Source organism: Amphibalanus amphitrite, unplaced genomic scaffold (genome assembly GCF_019059575.1).
Source record: "Amphibalanus amphitrite isolate SeventyFive unplaced genomic scaffold, NRLGWU_Aamphi_draft 000896F_arrow, whole genome shotgun sequence".
Taxonomy (NCBI): Eukaryota; Metazoa; Arthropoda; class Thecostraca; order Balanomorpha; family Balanidae; genus Amphibalanus; species Amphibalanus amphitrite.
In genome coordinates, this window is record NW_024882390.1 from 1 (window position 1) to 23,318 (window position 23,318).

The 23,318-nt window shown below is 53.0% G+C and overlaps 2 protein-coding genes and 1 pseudogene across 2 annotated transcripts; 2 read left to right on the plus strand and 1 right to left on the minus strand.

Annotated features, from left to right (window-relative positions):
- The first annotated feature begins 1,898 nt into the window (after positions 1–1,898).
- Positions 1,899–10,995, plus strand: LOC122367787 (annotated as a pseudogene).
- Positions 10,996–15,171: 4,176 nt separating this feature from the next.
- LOC122367778 lies at positions 15,172–20,722 on the plus strand. Its single transcript, XM_043341180.1, has 6 exons — positions 15,172–15,403; positions 16,499–16,688; positions 17,185–17,326; positions 17,611–17,791; positions 18,947–19,095; positions 19,700–20,722. The coding sequence occupies exons 1-6, from the start codon at positions 15,179–15,181 to the stop codon at positions 19,788–19,790; spliced, it is 978 nt and encodes a 325-aa protein (XP_043197115.1). The 5' UTR covers positions 15,172–15,178; the 3' UTR covers positions 19,791–20,722.
- Positions 20,723–21,386: 664 nt separating this feature from the next.
- LOC122367786 (low density lipoprotein receptor adapter protein 1-like) lies at positions 21,387–22,820 on the minus strand. Its single transcript, XM_043341198.1, has one exon. It carries the CDS (start codon positions 22,185–22,187, stop codon positions 21,648–21,650), a length of 540 nt encoding a protein of 179 aa, XP_043197133.1. The 5' UTR covers positions 22,188–22,820; the 3' UTR covers positions 21,387–21,647.
- Between the last annotated feature and the right edge of the window lie 498 nt (positions 22,821–23,318).

Here is a 23,318-nt window from a genome sequence, read left to right on the forward strand (position 1 = left end):
TCATGCATGTGTAATTGAGTTTACACAGATGATGTAGGCTGTTTCCCCTGGCTTCATAAAAACTACTTGCAAGCTTTTGTTATGGACATTGGTGCTACCTATATATGATGCTTCAGATGTGTCCAGTAGTTGATGAAGGAAGGAGAGGAGTAGGACAGCTGATAGCTATTACCAAAATATGTGCTTGTCTGCACTTCGGGCTGTTCCATCATATGCAACTTCTATTTACTTTCTTGAGTTGTTAGAAACACCTGATCTTTTGGCGCCCATTCTTTCCGTAGTGTTATAAACGTCAAGTTTGAAGTTGGTATCCAAGTGAGCAAAATTTGCATTATTTCAGTCCGTCTTGAATCATTCGTCTTGAATTATATCCCTAACTGACATCCTGTTATTTGTCCTGCAATGTCTGTGCCTGTGTCCGCCCTTACCTCCGGCTCCAGCCTCCAACCAGCCCTGCTGAGTGCTGAGCTCTGTCGCCGGCGCGGTGTGTCGCAACGTGCTGTTTCTCCACTCCAGCCGACAGCTGCTAGGAATCGTCCTGTGCCATGCGCTATGCGACACAGCAATTGTAAGATGCAGGTCACATTCGGACTGATTGGCTCCGCGTATGTGCATCCGGCCGGGTGCTAGTCGATATCAGGGACGTGGGTCGGACTGTTGTGGCGGCGTGCACTGTGCTGGTTGAAGTTGTATTTCTGTTAGTGAAAAGCATAATACATAACCGTGGCCGCAGCCCGCTGTTATTGTGGATTTCAGAGGGAGTGGCCAGTCAGGAGGGCCCCATGGGGCCCTCCTGGCCCTCCATACCCACATGCATGTGGGTATGGATCCAGTGTCCAGTGGGATCGGCTAAGATTTCCGGCGATTGATAAACGCTTCTATGATAGTAAACCTAGTCCTACTGAGTTATGAGGGGAGGTCACGTGAGGGGCCTGACCTTACTAAACTCTTGTGAAAACACAACACATACGAACGGTAAGAAACCGACAGCTCTTCTTTCTGCCAAGTGTCATCTTTCTGTGAAGGATTTCTTGGCACTGAGTGTTCAGAAATTGCGTTGTTTTGGACTGTGTAGAGGCTCACGAGCGACAGTATAGGTCAACAACCTGATGTACCTTAAATATGCGACCTGTACCAGAAGATCCAGCTTGATCAAAAGATTGGACATGTCAAATTTCAGCTCTTTAGCTCAAAAGAATTTTGAGCTATCGTAAAAACCGTCAGTGTGGCACCATATTGCCTTCCCGCGCGGTCGGAAGGTAAAAGTTCGCCGGCTCTAACTAAACAAATAGTCGTATCGCAAATTCATTGACGGCGTTCGAAGCGTCGTTCAATTTACTTTCGAAACATATCCTAACATTAACATTTAACTGCCTAGCGCAATCTACAACAAGCAAAAGTTCCGTGCATTCATCCTCATACAGTGTTAGCGGCCGCCGGCCGCCGGCCGCTGACCCACATTCGCGTCATCAGGGAATGCCGCAACTAATTTATTGTTTCCAACTTTTTTCCCGGAGCGTTCTACCTGGTTTATATAGCCTTGCCTACCACGCAGTCTGCTGAGGACTGTACGCCTGAATAAGGCTAGTAGAGCACGCCCGAGAGCTCGTCGAAACCTGCCAGGCTTTGCAGTCTGGTGGGTGACCTCAGCTGGCCTTTTTTTTCGAGCCCAGGCACTCGCCACCGAAGTCCAATGCTCTGGCCAGAGTTACGTGACGGAGAAGTTTATCGGTACTGAATTATGTTAAAGTTTTAACCTGAGTCACAACAACCTAACTTTTTAATCCCACCTCTCACGTTCATCTTCGGAAGGGGCTGCTACATTAGAAACTGTGTTTGCTTGTAGCCTGTAACAGTTACTAACCCGCATTGTCTGTCACCTGTGTGGCAGGGTCGCCATGACCGAGCAGCGCTTCTGCCTGCGGTGGAACCACCACCAGACCACACTCATCAACGTTTTGACTCGCTACTCAAGGACGAGAGCCTGGTGGACGTGACGCTGTACGCCGAGGGACGGCCCGTCAAGGCGCACAAGGTTGTCCTCTCAGCATGCAGCCAGTACTTCAAAGTGAGTATGTGGAGGGCTTTTGTACCTTGCAGACTTACTGTGATTATACAGTGTTTGTGGGACCAATTAGGCAATATCTGCCTAACATAATATTGGAAAAATGCATTTTGGTCTCTGCAATGTAAGCAATATGTGTTGGTGATTAATAGTGCTATCAATGTGATGGTTCAGCGCAAAAATGCATCCTTAGTTGGCATACAAGTGTGTACTTAGTTCGCCGTTGACTTGAGGCATCCCAAACCTTGACGAGCTCTGAGCGCCAGTGAATCGTCTTCCTTCTTCGGCTTGTTTCTGACTGCTTATTTCTTGCTGCAGGCCATCTTTTCTGCCCACACCGAGTCTCACCCGGTGATAATCATCAACAATGTGCTGCACAGCGAGCTGCGCGCGCTGGTCGACTACATGTACCGCGGCGAGGTGAACGTGTGCCAGGACCAGCTCTCCTCCTTCATCAAGGCGGCCGAGTCGCTCAAGATCAAGGGTCTGGCGGACGGCAGTGAGCGCCGTGCGCCGGTGTCCGCGCCGCCCTCGCCGCCGCCGCCGCCACCGGTGCCGTTCCAAACGGTACCGGCACGCCCGGCCAGCCCTCGCTCCGTGCGCGACTCACCGGTGCCGATACCGCTGACCGGGCAGCCGAACGGACGCGTCTCGCCGCCGCCGGCCAAGCGGCCGCGGCCGGCCTCTGTGGACGGCGCTCCGCCGGCGGGCGCCGCGCTCTGGGAGCCGGCGGCGCGGCCGGCCAGCGCTGAGGAGCGCTCCGAGACGGCGCGCTCGCCGGGCTCGGGCGCCGGCCTGCCGCGGATCCCTGCCACCATCACCCCGCTGTCCGCCGGCCGGCCCGCCGAGCAGCCCTCTCCGCCGCCGGTCGGCGCGCCGCCACTGCCGCCGCCACCGCCGCAGCCGACCGCCGCCGAGCCGGAGCCGCCGGCGGTGATGAAGGAGGAACACCACGACAACAGCCACATGAAGGACGAGGGGGCCGAGGATAACGAGAGCGACCCAGAGACGGACGGGGTGGACGGAGGTGACCCGGGGCCGTCGGGTCACAGTCTGCCGCAGACGCCGCCGCACCCTGCAGCGATGCCGCCAGGTAGGCACGCAGCTAGCTGAGCGCGATGGGGTGTGGTGCGCGGGGAATCAGGGAATGCTGGGACCCTCTCTTTGGGTGGCAACTGATGAGTGTGTGAGGGAGTGGGACTGCTTGATGCCGTATGGACTCCGAATGGATTTCGATCAGGGGCCTGCCTTATCCTAGGAAATGTACGGCTCTTCGAAATCGATGTTCAATAGGCTGGCTTTTTGGGATATCGATTCGATATCGATTTTGGGATATCGATTCAGCTTGTTCACAAGCTGCATTTCCTTATTCCTAAGTAGTCGCACTGCACGGAATCGTGCTAGTCCACTGAATATTTCCTGCCTGCTTCGGATGCCTATTTTTCCATGTCCACATTCGATTTCGCATTGGTCACCCATGTCCTCCCCTTTTCATAGTCCGCCGTGCACCGGTGTCCTCAACACCGCCCTCCCATGGTGAGCGGACCCGTGTTCTTTATTCATCTCCATCTGTCCCCGTGTCGGGAGGAGCCGGCGGACCCGAAATACCATCCCCGCGCGCCGCGTGTAATGTGGGCCGCGCGGGCAAACCGGTTTCCAGGCGGTCCGAGGACGAGGTCGTCCCCTCACGCGCCGGCGGTGTTATTAGAGGACGCCGGCCACGCCTGGATGACTCTGAACTACATGGCTGGGTATTTAAATGGCGTTTTAGAAGTTTTTTTTTTTGTTCTACCCTTAGTTTCCAAAACATCGATAATGGTGGATGTCGTATTGTTACCACATCTGAGACAAAACATATTTACATTGTGCTAAAATTAACATCTCACTCGGTCGAAAGACTGGATGACCAATGACCATTCAACCCTGCACTTTGCTTCATTGTGTTGATGTATGTATAATACGATCGCGACACTTTGCTGTTGTAATGCGCTTGCCAGGATTTCAGACACTGACAACCTACCTTTATATTTGGGCTTTGCACAACGTGTGGCTCAGGCCTCAGGAGGTGCTAGAAAACAAACGATGCTATAATAACTGAGGTTATTTCGGCCCAGCTTCAAATATAAACGAACAATTTGTGTTTAGTACGGTCGCATATTGTACTCAAACTTTAGACGCCTTGCTTCACAATGTTTCTTCATATCTGAACATGTCATGCTCAGATCCGGATGTATTTCATCTAGATATCAAACATCAAAGCGTTTTTCTCGGAACGACATACGGTTTTGTGTGCACAGTAAGCTCCACTTTCCAACGGTATGTCTGACAGTGGGAATCTGCCTTTTGAAAACAAGGGCTCTGTCCTTACAAAATCAACTGAAGGCGCGCATCTTCAGTAGAAAGTATGTGTTTTTTAGCTAAACTTTGAATTTTGCTAGTTAAAGCCTGTCAATTTGACTGAAAGCTTCCCTCCCTTCCATATTCAATCGTTCATCAATGGTTCGATTACCGACACTGACCCCACTACCACCCTTTGCTCCTCTTTCGTCAACCCACACCGCCCCTCCGTCTCCTCCAAGCGTCGTTTGCGTGATTGTGCATCTGTGGCTCGACTCGCTTCCCGGTACCGTCGTCTATCTTATCAGTTGTCACGCTGCATGGCGTCACGGTTGACGGCGTGCCGTTCGCAGCGCTCTATCGGTCGGAGCGCGTGGCCCGCCCGCTATCGCAGGTTTCATCTCCTGGGCGCCGCGGGCTGACCTGCCGGCCGGGCTGCGGTGTCGGGTGGAGAGGCACAGCGGTCTGTCTCCTGGCACCGCTGCCAGGGTGGACGGTAAAAATGACATTGGAGGCAGGTGGATGTATCTTATGGAGGTCGAGCGTGACGACCTTAGATGCATTGGTTCTATCGTCTGGGATGTGGCTGGTTTCGAGACCTTTGGAGCTCAAACTAACGTTTGTCCAGCTAACATGTCAAAATTAACTAACTTTTCAAAGCTGTCCCGTGCTTTGACTGTAAAATGCAGGACCTATAGACCACGTTTTGACTGTTTCATTCAAGATTCCGTACCTATTGGACGGTGAAGTAGTAACTAGTAGTTGGTGTTCGCATGCCGGATTGCTGGCGTCCTTCACCGCCCCATGACCGCGTTCCACCCTCCCCTCCCTGCCCTCCCTTGCCGGGCCAGGCCGTGACCGGGGACTTTGCGGGCCTTCAGCGGCGCCGCCGTCCGCCGGTGATCAGCCCTCGGCTCCGTCCGCCCGCCCGTCCGTCGACGGCGGCTTTCTCACGGACACACGGGGCTAATTAGATGCACCGGCACGGCCCCCAAATCCACGGCCATAGGCCGGCGGTGATTCATGTGAAGGACACGGAGAGGGAGGATGCGTGAGAAGGGCGGGGGAAGGGGATTGGTGAGACGATGCTTGAGGGAGAGAGAGAGAGAGCGAGGAGGGACCTAAAAAGGGAGAGGGTGTATTGGCCATTGGCCGCGCATCTTCCCCGCACGCTCTTAAGATTTCAGATTTCGGAATGATGCATATTCTGCGGGAAGGACGTAAAGTGGACGGTGTTTGGACGGGGCGTGTAGGTAGGTGCAAAAAGGAGTGTGCGGGTCACTCAATACAGCTGCTGCCATTGCCAGGTCTGCTGCAGAATCTCGCATTGTCTGCCAGCCGTGTGAATATGACGTTTTGGTTTTTAGTTTGCCTTAGTGTGTCTTTCTGAACACTTGCTCTACTCTTAGCCTTAAATTTTCGACTTATTTTACTCATAGTGAGAGGGGCGGCTACCCATATTTTTACTCATAGTTCGTTGATAATTGTCCCGCTGAATATTGGAATGTCATTTGACCTGTGCCGCCTCTATGCCTAAAAAATCGTTTTCTTTAGATATCGCCACCTGGCTGACTGCTTTGAGTGCTTTGCGTAGCCCACGAAGCAGAAACATCAGCGTCCTCATTAAGATATGCGGCATTGAACTTCACCTCAATTGGCTTGGCCTCTCATTATGAAGCTCATCAGTGAGTCGCCTCCGGATACGGCACGGCACCTCCCCCCCCCCCCCCATTGTCTGTGCGCGTCCCTCCCCGGACTGACGGCTGCCCTCGTCCCCGGCAGGGTTCCTGAACTGGCCGCTGGGCGGCGCTGACGGCGCCGAGGGACCGTTCGGCGGCGGCGTGGCTACCTCTGAGGCCGGCACTCCGCAAGGTAGCGTCCTGGCACCGGCACACACCGGCACTGCATGGCTCTCACTGTTCACACACGCGCACAGACACACAGTGGCTGCCTCCCCGGCACCGGCACGCCGATATGGCAACACACACAGCACCGAGGTGGCACTGCAATTTGGCATCACGGGGCTGATACTGAAACGGTCCGCCCGCGTTAGCTCCAGGTGGGCTGTTGACTTGTAGCGTCAGCTGGTGTTTTTTTATCGTTTACAGATGAAGTTGACACAACATATATTTTGTTGTGCCTAGAATTATCGCGCCAACAGGACCCAAATAATATCGATAACTTTCTGAGCTACATTATCATAAAGGATTTTTCAAGTGCACCTTTTTGCGCTAATCTGAGTCCTTTAGGCTACCGAGCAGCGTAAAATCTTTGGAGAAATTAATTGAACCATCAGAAATCCGTCTTATTTGCCCGTCTGATTCGCTTGTTCATTGGGCTTACTTTACTAGTTTTGTAGTTATTCCCGCTTTTGAATCACGTAATTTTGCAAAGAACAGGTTCTCGCTGCATATACTTCGTCGTATTCCAGTTGTTTTCATGTATGGGTCGAAATGAAGCTGCTTATTGATTGACCTTCGGTTCTTACGACTAGCCATTTGGCGCCTGTTACTTTGAAGTACCTAGTTTCTGAAATTTATCGCTCACTTTACGTCGTTCATTTAGCTCACAAACATTTGCATATACCATAGAGCGATGCGACCTCACAAGTTTATTCGATCCAGTTTATCCAGCTCATTACGGCAACGCTTCTTTAAAGCCGACATATTGTGATCCTATGGGATGGCGGTACTGCTAATGTATTGTGTTCTCTGCAAGCACTATGGTACTTATCGCCAACCGCTGTCACTGAACTCTACCAATTAAACGGAGCTCACCGAAATGTTCATCCTTAGCCAATTGTTTTCCATCGAAAGCTAGTATCTACCACCACTTTAAAAGGGCACATGTGGGCGGATGTGTACGTTTCTGTTCGTTACGTTCCTGGGTCCCGCCCATACGACTGGCTGAGGCGCCGTCCCCTAACCGCCCCCGTCCACCTAACCGGCCCGACCCGCTCCACTGACCCGCACGAGCACCGGGGGTCGCCGGCACTGGGCCCGGCTCTGGGAACGGAACGCCTCTGGGACGGTGGCTGCCCGCTCGTGTCTGTACCGACCCCGGGAAGCTCACCGCCCTCTCCGGAACTCACTGGGCTCGTTGGGACTCCCCGGTCACTGTCTGTGACAGCTGGTGTGGTGAGCGGCGCGCGGCGGCGGCCGGGCGGGTGCGTGCACCTCTGGCCGGGCTGGAGCGGCGCCCTCGCCTCCCCGTCCGCCCGTCCGTCTTGTCCGTGTGCGTGTCTGTGTACGTGCGTGTGCGTGTCGTTACAGGTGCCGTGTGCGCTCCCCGCGGTGTTCGCGAGTTGTTGGCGCGGCGGCCGGCGGCGGCGGCCGTGCGGGAGTGGGTGGCCGGCATGCTGCCCCGGCTGCCGCCCCCGCCCCCGCCCCCGCCGGCGCCGCTGCCGACGCCCTCCCAGCTGCCGGTGAGCTGTGAACGCTGCGGACGCGCCTATGCCACCACGTCGTCCCTGAACCGACACCTGCGCTACGAGTGTGGCCAGCCGCCCCAGTTCGCGTGCCCCGTCTGCATGATGCCCTTCAAGCACAAGCACAATATGCGTACCCACGTGCGCGTGCATCACGGCAGCCTGTTGTGAGGACCGCGGGCGGCCCGCCCGGAGGATGGACTAGGCCGGGTCGGGCTGAGCCGAGAGGACGGCGAAAGAATGAGAGAGTGAGAAAGACAAGTGGAGTGCAAAGAAGTGACTGAGCAAGTGTGGCAGACGTGTAATGAGCTCTCCTGAGTGCCGACATTCTTACAGCGAAGAGTGCGGAGTGCAGGGTAGCATTGGGATCTCGTCACCTAATTGTCCTGACCTACGGAGGAGCTGCCACGCCGCAGTCGCAGTGGGACCACGACAGGCGGCGGCGGCCGCGCCGCGCCGCGCCGCAGAGCTCAAGGTGCATCCCCGTGTGCGCTCCGCCGGCGTCCGCTGTGCGCTTTCCGCCCGGCCCGCCCGCTCGCCCAGCACGCCGCGCCGGGGACCTGTCGCATGCCTATCGCCTGCCTGCCTGCAGCAATGCATGTCTGCTTGTCTGTCTGTCTGCCTACGCATGAGCATGCTGCCTGCCGGTTCCCCGCCCGCCCCGCCCCGCCCTCACCCTGCCTCTCCGCAGCTAGCTGGCTCTGACCGCGTCCTTCCTGAGAATTGACGTAACCCGCATCAGCTACTGCCTCAGAGTAGTCAGCCTCTGCCTAGATAGGCGGCCTAGATACTATGCCATTGCCGCGCTGTTAGTTTTCGTAGAAGCAGGTTTTGACATTTTGCGAGTGGATCGAATTCGCTGAGCTGAAGAGGTGTGCTCTATGCATTTCATTTACACTACACTTTTGAATAGACCCTGCCTGACATTTGATGTACAATATTGAGCTGTTCATTCTTGTGTTGATTTGTTTTGACTTACCATTATGGCGATATAAATGTTCGTACAATCCATCAGCTCTCATTACTTTGTTGACCATTTACCATCCGTTTCATTCAGTCGTTCCCATTGATGTTGTTTGACTGTTGCCCGCCGATGTTGTGCCTCGCCTGCGCCTGCTTACGTGTCGTGTCGGGTGTGCCGTGCTGTTGCAGACGCGTACATCCAGCAGGCGCTGTTCCGCCGGCTGCTCGAGCAGCGCCGCTACGAGCAGCTGATGGCTCGCGCGCCGCCGCCGCCGCCGCCGCCGGGCGCCGGCCTGGGCCCGTCGCCGGGCCCCATCCCGGGCCTGGTGCGCGGCCTCAGCCTGCCGCCCATGCTGCGGCCGGGCATGGTCAGCTCGCCGGCGCGCCAGTACAACTGCGAGCGCTGCGGCCGACAATACACCTCCAGCGGCAACCTGAAGCGGCATGTCAAATACGAGTGCGGCGTCGAGCCCCAGTTCCAGTGCCCCGTCTGCAAGAAGAAGTTCCAGCACCGGCACTCGGTCAAGATCCACGTGGTGTCCACGCACAAATCGGAGAATCCGGAGCTGATCCGCGAGTATTTGACGTAGCGCGCCGCGCCGCCGGCCGCGTGCTGAACGGAGATCGGGTAACAGTTGGCTCAGAGGAGCCTCTCAGGTACACAGGGCTGCCCCGCACCCCGTGCTCTTAGCTCAGGAATAACGACTCAGGACTATAACTACAAACGGATGCCAGCACTTGTTTTGCCTTCATTGTGTTTGAGGTAGTGCGTGCGATGTGGTGGACTAAGAGATCGCCTTATAGATAGGAAGTGCAGCTTGTACTTATTTTTGGAAGGACGAGAGATGTACTAGTGTAGAATGGTGAAAGTGCGAACATATCTTCATGCTATGCAGAGTTTCTGACTGCCTTTGCTTGTGCAGCTGTCTGAAATCAGGTAATTCGTGTATAGCGTTAATACCTACATGCTAGTTATAAAGTAGTCTTGGGACTCGTCTCTTTTGAGAACTGATGAACTGTATCCTTGTCAAGCGTTGATTTCTGTTGTCATGATACAATAGTGGGTATAATGATCACCGAAGTTCCTTTGCTCTATTCTCGCATGTGTATCAACGAATTATGAATCAGCAAATGGCGACAGATGGCAGTCATTGCCTTCTGAGATTAACCCATCTTGTCCGAAGCAGTTATTTGCGTACGCCTTTACGTGCTTAGGCTACTCAGGGATCCTCGATGGCAGCTGCAGTTCCGTAGTTGTTTGATTTGTACTCGCCCTTCCTCACCCAGGCATCGATCGGTCGTTCGGGCTATCAGCCCATCACCTGTCGTTGCCCAAGCTTTGGAAGAAGCGATGTTTTCGGTATGGCGCTATATTTACTTGGAGCGGGTAGTTTTTTTTTTTTTTTGCATCGCCTTGCGTGTGGATACATACGTGTTTGTATATAGGATCGCCAGGCGGCATTGTTGAACAAATCAAAACGTGACTCAGGATTGTACTCAGGAATCATGTCGACCACAGTATGTTTGTGTGCGTGTGTGAGTGTGTGAGCCGTCGCTGGCCTGTGTCTCTGACGGAGTTGCGTGTTTGATCTAGATCGGTCGCCGGACCGTGTGTCGTGCGCGGTATGAGGGATCCGACTGTGCTGTTGTGCCCCTGCTCTGTGGTCCAGGGTGACGCTCGTACAAGGATTGGTGCCTAACTCGGCTGGGAAACACTCTGCCGAAGGGGTGTGCGTAAATCAAAACGGCGAGCCGAGAGCCGAGCGCTGACGATTGTTTCGGACGGCGACCGCTCGGCTGGCTTCCAGCTGCAGTGTCTGACTAGACGCTGTGACCACCAAATTATGTTTCTATGACGGGTCTTGCAGTTATTGCTGATTCGTCAGGCATGTTTTGCGGATAGGTTCGTCTTCGGGTACCGATTATCTTGATTACTTTCGATATTGCCTGAGGTATATGATGCATATTTTGCCAGTCTGCGTTTTGGATCGTTTTGCGCTCTGCGATGCCACTGGGCGTAGGGTGCCGTGAGTTACGTCCCGTTTGCGCGCGCGACTGGAAGGATCATGGTGCTGAAATTGAGCCGTCTGCGTCGCTGTCAGTGCGGACGCCGTCTTCCATTTTCTGACCGCTGGTGGTGGGGACTGTCAATGCGCCTTGTGAATCGACTATAGCCTGGACGGACAATACAGATTGACTTCTATGATGGATCTTTTTTAGGGTTAAGGGATTGATGGGGGCATGATTTGCCGAAGACGGGAGTACTGGGAGATACGGGATTTAATGATGTGGCGTGAAAATCAGCAACTCCGTCGCGGAAACATATGATTATTTTCGGTGAGAAGCAAAAGAGACCTCTGGTAGGGCAGCAAGAGAGAGTCGTGGGGTATACCCATTATGTTGTTTTCCAGCAATGAGGTTATCTCGTCGTTGTTCAATGTGCCGATATTTTTATGCGAGTTATGATCGGTGATCGTCACGTAATTTAGCCGTCACAATAACGTTTCAGTCGTAAGTCGTGTCAGGTAATTGCTGATGAGCCTCGCCATCTCGATCAAGTTACTACCTGTTTGATTTTCTGTTCCTTTTCCGCCGTTTCTCCTGTGCATACAACCGTCGCCCGTCCGTTTCAGGGTGGCTGGTAGTTCCGGCACTGGCCGCCGCACGGCGCCACGGTCGCTCGTCGGCCGGCTCCGGCGGCACGGGGTTCTCCTGTCCCCAATGTGGCCGCCAGTTTCGATGGAAGTCGAACCTCTCGCGGCACCTGCGACTCGAGTGCGGCGTCGAGCGCAAGTTCCAGTGCCGCCACTGTCAGTACCGGTTCGTGCACAAGCACCATTTGGAGAGTCACGTGAACAAGCGACACGGCGAGGGCGCTCCTGCGGTGCTGGACAGCGATGTGGCCCAGTTGGCGGAGATGCTAGGAGAGTGAGGGATGAAGGTGTAAGAGGGGCTAATGAGACGGGCTGGGGATTTGCTGATGACACGAGGATGATTTCTGGGAGTGGGATAGTGCATTATTGAAGAGTGAACAGTGTATTGTTTACGTATGCGAGAGCCGCTTGGATGTTGTGTGTTTTACTCAATGGTTAGTGATGAAAGTGTGTTCATCAAATCTCCAGTAGTTGCCTCCGAGTATGACTTGGAGGCGTTTTGTAGCAATATCGCGTTTATAAATGTGAGACTGCACGCTGTACGGACGCCCTTCTAAAGGTGGCTAGATTATCCGGAAAGTTTTGAAGTGTAACTACAAACCTTTGACCTTTAGTTTTCTCTCGATGCTACTGCTTTGTTTTCGCAGCGTTCGATGATTTACCGACTCAAAGTCAGAAAATCTCGTTCTCATCACTTCTCCGAGTCAGAAAGTTACTTTCATCGAGTCAGAAACTCGATAGAACGACTTTTTAACAAAGTGAGAACTGCAATGAACATAGGTACAATGCTTCCTGTGACACGTCTAGCTATTCCCATGACCCCGTGCTAGCGCATAATGAATTGCCACAATCAGCTACTGCGAATGATCGACAGCTGCCGCCATCTTCATTTGACTTTTTATGAATTGGCTTTGTGTCACAGTCCAGTCTGTCTTGTTTTTCAAGCTCACAACCATGTTTATGAATAGTTCGCTACCGTTTAAACTTCCTGTTTCCGTATTGTGCCGTATATAGGTAATAGGTATTCTGAATATGCTGTCAGGTAGGGTGCCTAACGCAAAGGTCATTACGCAAGTGTCAGTTAAACAAAGAGCAGCGCTCGAATACCTTGAAAACGTCGGCATGTGCATTGTGCACCCACTATGTTGTGCCAAATTTAGCCAAAGCTACTGTCATGTCACACCCATAAAATGTGCCAAATATTTTGTCATGAAATGTGCAATTACGTTTTGCGTGCATTGTTAGCGACTCAGTTGTGATGAACTGATTGATTTTGATATTTTCAGTTGGATAATGTTAGGTATGTTATTGTTCTGTTGTGATTTGCATTTTGCTCACATTTAAATTGTTTATTCAATTGCTGAAGGCTTATATCTATATTTTTGTTGCGTAATTTACCTTGCGCATTGTGCAATAGTTATGCATATCTTTCAGGTAATTAACGACGTTCCATGTTTTCGTTGCGCGATCATGTTTGCTGGTTAAAGGGACCCTCCCACCTTCAAAAAAGTTAATGAATTGGCAAGAAAGTGATGTCGCTAGGTTCAGAAAGAGCGAAAACCAATATCTACCAAATTTCATCGAAAAATATTCACCGGTTTTCAAGATATTAGACTTTTGCTTATGTTTACTTTTTGGGATCTCCGCTGTTCCTAGCGACTTTATTTAAAAGTGCGGCATTTGTTGCGCGCAACGCAGCATATACCACCGCGTGCTACAAAACGTTTTAGTCAAACATTTAAAAATCGTTAGATATCTGCGCTGACGTCTCACATTCAGAGGGGTATACCTATGCATTAGCCCCTCTGAATCAAAATGCTGCAATTTTGAAATTCAATATTTCCGATTTAAGGCATTTCTCGATGTTGTGAGTGCCGAAACTGGTAATTGTGAGCTAGGGACCCCATTTTGGCTATCTCAACTTAAATCTAAGGGTCCCTTTAATGCGGTTGCACTTATATTTACACACAGTCCAATTCAGCGTTCATTGTGTACAAATTAATCCTTATCTGTAACTGAGTCGACATCCGATGATCAGCAGCAAGTATTTCAACCTGGTATGTACGAGCTGCTGCTATCTGTGATTGTCTGACGCCACTGGCGTCAATGTTCTGTGATTGCGCTAGTCCATGGGACGTTATACATAATATACATGTGCATGTCACAACAATTGTGAATTGAACGTAGGGATCTGAGTTCCGACTGAACTTGACTGGGGTATAGTTCACTGGGAGTATGTGGCCATCTTAAACGCCTGATGGAGCGTGTATGATCTACGTCTTATTGATGTCTACGTCTACGCTCTGCAGGCCGTTCTACATGCATTCACCCTTGACCCAGTTCCTGATGTAGCGCGCCTTTCCGCGTCTGTCTGTCCATCCTCCCACGAGCCCCCCCCCCCCCCCCACCGTCACTCACACTCGTCCCGTCATGCCATGTGAACACTCCGTCACGGGGTCCGTCACGGGGCCCCGATCGACAGTCTGGGGAGTTGCCCGGCGCCGCACCGCCAAACAGTGCCGCGGCGGAAGGGCGGGCGGTAGGGTGCAGTGGGTTGGGGTGAACGGTCGGTGGCGGCCTAGTGACGGTGCAAGAGACAGGGGGCGGGTCACAAGAAACGAGCAGTGAGGCGCAAAGTTGGCGAGTCGACAAACGGTGGCAGTGCAGATGTAAAGTGTAGACTGTAGATTGGTCACTACCTACATAGTGAAAGATAGTCGCACTTGAGGGTGGTGAGACCAATATTCTTACAGATAGGTGAGACGAAATATGTCACTATAAAGAAAGTGAGATCTTCAATTGGCCGTATACCGTAGTGTCGTACTGTGCTACTGTGCTGTGTTCCACTGCCGTACCGTCTCCAGAACTGCCTTACCAGCTGCAGCCGGCACCAGTGTCATCCATCCTCGGCTAGTATCCGGAGGACGCCTGAAGCCGTGCCGGAGGACGCCTGAAGCCGTGCCGGAGGACGCCGGTCTCTGCGGAGTCGTCGCACAAGCTCCATAGCTCGGTAAGATGCCTATTGCCTGGTTCCATTCCAACGAAAGAAAGCAATTATCATCCACCGACCTTGGCTAGTCCTAAATATTGTCATCGGGGCTTTAGGGCAATCTTTCTGCAGTGTTCGTTGTGTGCCCGTGGTAATGCTGTATAACGTATAGGGGTTGTTATAAATAAAATATGCTGTTTTGTCTGTAACTGAGCCCAGTGACATTTTGTATTGGCTGGGTCAGCTGGGTCAGCACTCAGCTAGTCACGCACCGGGATCTTTACGCGGTTATCGATTCTACCAGCATGTGAGTGGTGACATTTCCAAATGTCAGTCGGTACTGCGATGTGCCATCACTTGTGTTCGTGGTATTCAGTGGATCCTGGACGTCACATTAATTACCGTCAATAATTAATGACGAAATGACGTCAGCATGGAGTGTCTGTGACGATGGATTTCCGCTACGATTAGTCGGTGTGACACTCGTAAAGCCGAAGGTAGGTAGGTATGTGGCTGAAAACTCTGACGATCTCCGATGCTTCTAAGAATGCTTCCCTTCCCCTGTTTTCATAATGTTAACCCCCGATGCCCTGTAAATACCTATTACGACGCTTGGCGATCTTTGTAATTTGACAGATGTACCGCCAAAAGAGCACATCCGACGTGGCACCACGTGATAACCCTGTCGACGATAGCCGCTATTTCAACTCATCCCCCTCCCTTCCCGCAGCCCGGCCTCTCCGATGGGGTCTGGGAGCAGCCGTACCGCCCGGGCCGCCACCGCCCGAGTCACTACCGCCCGTGTCACCACCGCCCGTGTCACCACCGCCCGTATAACCACCGCCCGGCCGGCCGCCGACCGCGCCCCCGGTGCCAGCGTCGACCTAACCCAGCCGCGCTCGGCGCGAGTCCGGTTCGCTACCGATGAGGCGGCGCTGGAGGAGGAGATACCCGACTGCGAGCTGGGCGTGAGTGGGGCTGGGAGGAGCTCAGAAATAATTTGAGATAGGTAAAATAAATGGTCAGTGGTTCCGTTGAATGGTGATTACGGAGCGAGCGAAGCGAGCGGAGTCTTACGTAGAATAACGGAAATTTCTGAGTATGAGCGGCCGGCCGGCCGTGCGGACGCTTTTGCGAAGCTTATATCTCAGCAACCACTTGACCGATTTACATGCGGTAATTTTTGTAGGGTAGCTTCATTCCTTCTACCAAGTATTGGACTATTCCCGATGCATGTGGGTGACCCCTTATGCACGTGCCACGTGCAAAACGAAGAGGTGTCACTTTTGTAATTGTTGCAATATCTCGGTAACTACTTGGCCGATTGCGCTGAAAGTTGGCATGTAGGTAGGCACCCACTAGGCACTGCATATCCATGTGCCAGAGTTGGGGTGCTGCTGCACGTGCGCACGTGCAGGGGTCGTTTACAGATCTCGAGCACGGCTGGACCGATGGCGCTCAAATTTGGTACACAGTTAGGGACCAGTTAGTAGGGTGCCGTGCACAAGTCAGTTGGGACCCATTTTGCACGTGCGCACGTGCAGGGTGCCGCTCCCAGATCTCGAGAACGGCTGGGCCGATTGTGCTCAAATTTGGCACATTGCTAGAAACCGGTCAGTAGGGTGCCGTGCACAAGTCAGTTGGAGGTACCCCCTCGAAATTTCGCACGTGCAAGACTCACCCCCTCGCTCGCTCCGTTAGTCGCCCCAAAAGGCGCTATACTGGTTATAGTTATCGTCTGTTGTCTGATGTCGTTTCGTGACATGTTCGAAGACTGGAAGTGCAAAGCCGGAAATGTATTGGGGAGGGGCGTTCGGTTTGACCGATTACGTAGGAAACGATTGGTGTTAAATTTATCTTCAAATAAGTCCCATTCATGCACGAGAAAGCCGAGTGCGGAATCAAAACATAATGCGGCTGATGATCGAAATCTTTCTCTTACACTATCGTCTCACATAAATACTAAGTAGGCCGACTCATCTGCAACTTAATTCAGCTTCTTTTCCCTCCCATCTTCTTCACCTTCCTATATCAATGTGCGACATCTTTCCCGCTACTTACAGGAGTCCCTGGACGGCTCGGACGCCGACCGACTGTTCTCCGAGCTGCGGGCGGCCTCAGCAGTCCCCTCCGCCCGCGAGGACAGCGGCCTGGGTCTCCTGGATGCCGCCTACAGCCACGTGATCACAGAGGCGTCGCCGGCGGAGCGGGTGGCTCAGGTGGAGCGCGACTTCGTGCCTCCGCTCAACCTCGGTACGGAAGGGGGTGGGCAGTAAGTGGGCCTGCAGGTAGACTGTGTTTGGACTAACGAACAGGGATAGGCATGTGGGAGGTAGATAAATATGCAGTTTTAATGCGTTTGATGATGTAATAGTTAACACTGGAGGGACTCTCTGTAAACGTCATGACGCTATGACGTTAAAGTTAGACGCTAGATGATAGTTTTTATTCACTCGCTCGCTCGCTCGCTCACTCGCTCACTCACTCACTCACTCACTCACTCACTCACTCACTCACTCACTCACTCACTCACTCGCTCGCTCACTCACTCACTCACTCACTCACTCACTCACCCATTCATTCATTCATTCATTAATTCACTCACTCACTCACTCACTCACTCACTCACTCACTCACTCACTCACTCACTCACTCATTCATTCACTCACTCACCTACTCCCTCACCCACTCACTCTCTCACTCGCTTTAGTATCTCCCTCTCACTCCCTGTCGTGTTCGTGTTCCCCAGAGCTGGAGGTGGTGGGCCGCGCGGTGCCCCGCCTCCTCTCCGGCTACCAGAAGAACCGCCGCGAGGAACAGCAGGTGCTGCAGTCGCTCAGGGAGGAGGGTCTCATCGCCACACCGGCTGAGAGGGCCTCCAGTGGTGTCAGGTGAGGGCAGCTGCAGTCTTCAGCCGGTGGCAAGAAGCGGGGTTCTTAGGGCGAGGTCAGAGTACATGCTCTCCCAACCGGGATTTGGGAGAAGGTAGAAGTGGAATGTTTGAGAGGGTCTGATTGGCGCCTTCCTATTTGAGAAGCGGCATTGCGAACTGTGATTTTCCTTCATCCGTGTCTTTGAGGTGTTTTGTTGGCGGCAGTAGCCAGTAGGACATAATTCATGAACAGTTTACCTTGCTAACAGTCCCTCCCTTGCTCCTCTCCCTCCCATCGTTCAGTTTCGAGATCGTCTCGGCGTCGTCGGCGGTGTCGCTGTCGGGATCGACGCGGTGCGTGTCGGCGGCCCCGGCCACCCGACTGCCGTCGGCCACCCTGGATCGTCTGGAGGCGCGTCGCCATCGACACCGGCGCACTATGGAGCCCGAGACCGACCAGCTGGCCAAACAGCGACGGCGCAGGGTTAGTAGGGGAACACACGCAACTGGCGCACTACTTGGAGCCCGAGACCGACCAGCTGGCCAAACAGCGACGGCGCAGGGCTAGTAGAGGGGGAAGGACACGGCACCGGCGCACTATGGAGCCGGAGACCGACCAGCTGGCCAAACAGCGCCGGCGCAGGGTTAGTGAGGGATACGGAACTGACGCACTATGGGGGCCGGAGACCGATCAGCTGGCCAAACAGCGCCGGCGCAGGGTTAGTAGGGAGACACACGCAACTGGCGCACTTTGGATCCGGAGACCGATCAGCTGGCCAAAGAACGCCGGCACAGGGTTAGTAGGGGTCACACGCAACCGGCGCACTATGGGGCCGGAGACCGATCAGCTGGCCAAAGAACGCCGGCAGAGGGGAGTTGGGTGCACGCGCCTTTGCATGACGAGTTGGGGGGGGGGGGGGGGGACGGATGGGGTGCGTGCTCGTTCCAAAGGGTGTGGGTGGAAATGGGACGAATATGAGTTATTCATTGCCGCCGTGTCGGGGCTCGGGAGTCGTCGAAAGGGCGTGTCATGCCAGGACGTAGCACGCATACACACGTGCAAAGAGTCATATTGCTGGGTGTATTGATTATCAAGTACCTCGTTATGACTGATTCACTACTCGTGACCCAGTTTGAACTAGCTGAATGTGCAAAGAAGTGTTAACGATTAATGCTGGCGAATCCGTCCATGTTTATACGCACGTAGTTTGTACAAGGTTTACCATGATACCTTTTCTTTCATTACGTCCGCACCGCATGCATGATGCAACACAGTCTATGACGTTCTCCGCTGGGCGCTGTCGGCGGTATCCGTCTGTCTGTTCATTTGTCCTGTGCCGGACACCGTCCATCTGTATGGTCGTTTGGCTATAACATTGCGTTTCTGCCTGGGTGATGGATCCCCTATAACGGCTGAATTTTGTTGTCTATGACTGCAATACCGTCAGTCTTTTCAGTTTTCCTGCGTTTACCGTTGTATCGATCGACTATTCAATATTAAGTATTCATGTCCATTGTGAAATACTGCTCACCCTTCTATCCGTCCACCGTTGTGCCACTGCTCGCCTTTTGACCTGTCCATTGCCTCACTACTGTCTATCCACCCGTCCACCGCTGTAACCACCGCGTCCCCCTCCAGGCCGCCGAGGAGGAGAAGGTGCGGAAGCTGCTGCTGAGGAAGCAGCAGGTGGAGCAGGGTCAGCAGCAGGTGGAGGAGCTCCACCAGCAGCTCTCCATCGAGCGGGAGGCCTCGCTGGAGCGGCGAGTCGGATCGGCCATGGACAAAAGGCGAGTCCGACTGTCCATGATACCCGGGTTAGTCGATTGACTGGAAACAGGATGTCCGGCAGAGTAAAGTTATCGCTTCAGCAGCGTATCATAAGCGACAGAACTCTGGAATGACGTTTCGGCTACCAGTTTGCGAATCATGCTGACTAATGACAGTGCTTTCCGTGCGAATACTTCACTGTTTCGTTTTATCCAATGCTCATATAATACTGTAGTTAAGACTCGATTAACATTGTATTGAAGGACCCTGGTGCTTTTCATATTCCCCTTTAATATCAATATTTATTCATCTGCAAGATTCATCACCATTCAGGGCATTCCCAGCATCGATAAGCCTGAGGTAACATTTTACTATGATATATGATTTCAAGCTTTTACGACTAGACATTTCAACTCAAGGTACGTTTTTCGGCTACTAGTCGTTTATTGTTTCCGTTTCGAATTTTCTAATTTTCGAATTTTCATGTTTCTTGACAACGACCTCGATGCGAAGGTCGAAAATTCGGAACGAAAACAATAAACGACTAGGTAGTAGCCGAAAAACGTACCTTGAATTAAACGTATAACCCAACTCCCACTCTAACACTCTGTGTCCGTATTACAGGCAGCGCCACCTGAACGAGCTGCGGCAGCGTCTGCGAGAGAAACACGACCGGGTGAAACAGGCGCCGCTGCGACGGGCGCAGGTCACCTAGTCTTAGGTCAGGAAAAGGGGCGGGATGGGAAGGTCTGCCGCTGAGACGGGCGCAGGTCACCTAGTCTTAGGTCAGGAAAAGGGGCGGGATGGGTAGGTCTGCCGCTGAGACGGGCGCAGGTCACCTAGTCTTAGGTCAGGAAATGGGGCGGGATGGCCGTAGGTCTGCGGCTGCGGCGGGTGCGGGTCACCTAGTCTTAGGTCAGGCAATGGGGCGGGATGGGTCGATCTGCGGCTGCGACGAGTGTAGACCGCATGGCGTTGAACACTGGTGACGGAGTAGAGCCGAGGAGAGGCTGGCACCTCTGCGACGTAATTACACGGGTCATATGACGTCGACCACTGCTGGAGTGTGGAGAGACCCCTGAGTCAAGCACGAAACCGGAAGGGCAGAAGGTTTAAGGACACGATCTTTTGCGGGATTTGGCAGTGCCGAATGGGGTTAATTGTTATTCAGTACGGCATGAGGACAGGAGGGACGAAGACGGTGCAAGGGGAAGGAGGACGACAGGAAGGAAGACACTGTCTGCAAGGAAGTCATGTGACAGGCCACTCTTTAATACTGAAACTATTTATTTTATTTGATATGATGACCAAGCTGTGTTTAACGACGGTAAATTTTTATTGTTACTGCTTCCCTTGCTAGTCAATGACAGTCGCTTGTGTGTTTGTGTTACTCACTTCTTCATTTGTGTTTGAGTCATCTATTTACTTTTGACTCCATACAATTTCATGGCATTGGGTAAAACACATCTAACTTTAATATGATCTCTCATTTAGATCTTGCGTAGTGCTTTGGTATGTGCTCGAAGATTACGCAGGTACATGCATTGTTTTCAGAGACTTTTCATATCGACCATGACGTCGCTAATCGTGACTAACAAATTTGTGATGAATGACAATAATAAAATATCTGATGAAACGACCTCTAAACTATTCCTCTGTGCTAGTCCGGAGACCGGAGATAGGCATTCCCAAAACCTTGTACCGCTACAACAACTCAAACGGCCGGCGATCACGTAATAGAGCCCAGCGTGACCTGACCCTGTGTCAGATACTGTCCGATCACGACAACGGACCATTTAAATCAAAACCCTTCAACACGGACTGAAGTTCCACTTCATTACATCCATTTCGCATGCGGTCTGTAACCCAAAGTCACGACACGTGGTTGACAACTGGAAAGGGATGGGAAGCTCTATAGATTTGCTTTAACAGTTCCACTTCGTGCAATTCAGAAAAGTGAAAACAGTGGCTACGTAAGCTTATGAAAAGAAACGCTGGTGCCTGTGGCAGGGAATGACGTTTTTATGTAGATTGTGATGTGTTTTATTTTTCACGGTGCCAGTCCATGCTGACTGCTAATGGCGCTGCCGCTGCATACCTAACCTATGTAGGTTCCGGACCTGGCCTTAGTTTTAATTGCTGGATTTAGTTTCTAGTTTAGTTTCTAGTTCTAGTTAGTTTAGTTTCTACAGCTAGGCCATCAAAGTCCCCGATGAAAACAGCGATTCATTCGTGCTCAAATACTAAATCGGGCCAACCGGTGGTAACGGAGCTCACATTTTAGCCAGAAACGCCACATGGACAGACTGTGTAAGTGTTATGTCGCTCGTATTATACACTCATTTATGCTACGATTAGTTCATCGTCTCAGTCCAGTTAATTGATAACCATCAATATTTCAAACAATTATCCAGAATCACAGAGGCAGCTATCCAGTTGCTCAGGATCAGGTGTTGAAGACGGCGCCCGAACAGTCTTGCAGCTTACGTTTACGGTTAATCCGTCTGGTATAGCAACAGGCGTTATCTTCTTTATTTTCTTTTCGTCACTCTATGGGTTTTTGACTGCCGTCTCAGGCCTCGGACTCCAGTTCCATCCTTCTTCCTCCCATTTCGGCTTCAATCTGTTCAGGAGTGCGCAGATCCACGGCAAACCGGGTCGTCTTCCCGGCCGGCTCTCGTTCGCTGTACGCCGCAAACGCCGCCGCCAGTGCGCACGTGAGGCGACGAGCCTCATCACGGCTCTGACAGGCGAACACGTGGCACACGAACGGACCACGTGCCGCGCGCTCCGGCACCACGATCGTGGCGAACAGGGTGCGGTGGACCATGTCCTGAACGCCGTACGAGATTCGCTCGATGGGGAACCGGCCAGGGCTGGAGGCTGGAGGCGTCGCCGTCTTCCCCCCGCCGCTGCTGTCGCCTGCAAGACTGATGCCTCCTGCTGACACCATGAGTCTTAGGGGCGGCAGGCGGCCTGCCGCACGCGCCGCAGCCACTGCAGAGTCGACGGGGCCGCGTGTGTGACGAATCCCCCACATGTGGTCGGTGAGCTGACAGCCCAGGTACTGGACAGAGAACGTCTGTGGCAGAGGCACCGTGGTAGACGACATGGCTGGGATGGAGGCTCGGAGGGCGCTCTGATGTCCTCCGAGAGATAGTTGGCTGGTTGAGTTTGGTGCGCCCGGGGCAGTTCCTCTTCAGTGGTTGTTTTGGCCCAGAGTAGTCGGAACTCCTGATCAGACCCAGGACGACGGTCGAAATCGTAGGATGGAGCTCTTTTACGAAATGTTGCTGCTAGATAAACTTGACCTCGGGAAAGTCTTCGTCATCAACACGCATATTTCTCCGACACACAACAGCACTTCTCTCCCTTCCCGGCTGGATAGTCTATGAGGAACGTCCCAGTAGACAGGTCACGACTCAAGTCGCCAACACGAGCCCTCCTACTCACTTCGCATCACACTCGCCAGCGCGGCGGCACTGCTCCTTTCACTCCAGCCGGCAGTCCGTGTTTCGTACCGTCACATCGTTGTCTCTGCCACTGCTAACAGGAGTCTACCACTTTCGTCCACCACTGCTAGTTGCCACTGTCGCCGCTGTCACTGCCGTCGTTGTTGCATCTACCGTTGCCGCTGCCGTCTGCCAGTTTTATGCAACAAACGCTGCTGCGCCGTCACTGTCGCGACTTTATCCACTGCCGCCTAACCGTCTTCTCCCTTTACCAGTGCCACCACCACTGCAGTACTCACTCCTGCCGCAGCCGCCACTGACAACACCACACCGCCGCCACCACTATACTGCCGCCGGCGGTGGGTGGCACCCCTGGCCGCGGGGCGTTTCCCTTGCCACCGTTTCCGGCGGCCCAGCTGATCGGCCGACCTCGCAGGGTGGGACCCACCACTCGGCCTTTGTCGAGACCGTTACACCGGCTGACCGGCCGCCCCCCTCCCCGCCCCTCCCCTCGGGTGATTATCCCCTCTCAACGGCAGCTTACAATGCACGGTGAGGTGTAAGAAAGTGTGGCACGCGGTGAAACGGCGGACGTGGATGACGTGCTCGAAAGTCGAAACTGTTGTTGGAGGGAATGCGGATTGGTGTTCACTTATCTGGCTGGGGGCGCTGAGCTACTCTGTTTCCCGTAGCCGAATCATTTTTTAACATAACTCCACGATATCGGACTATAAGACACATAATTTCTTATGCCATTTTCGGGGGCCGTGCCAACTGGAATCGTAAATAAA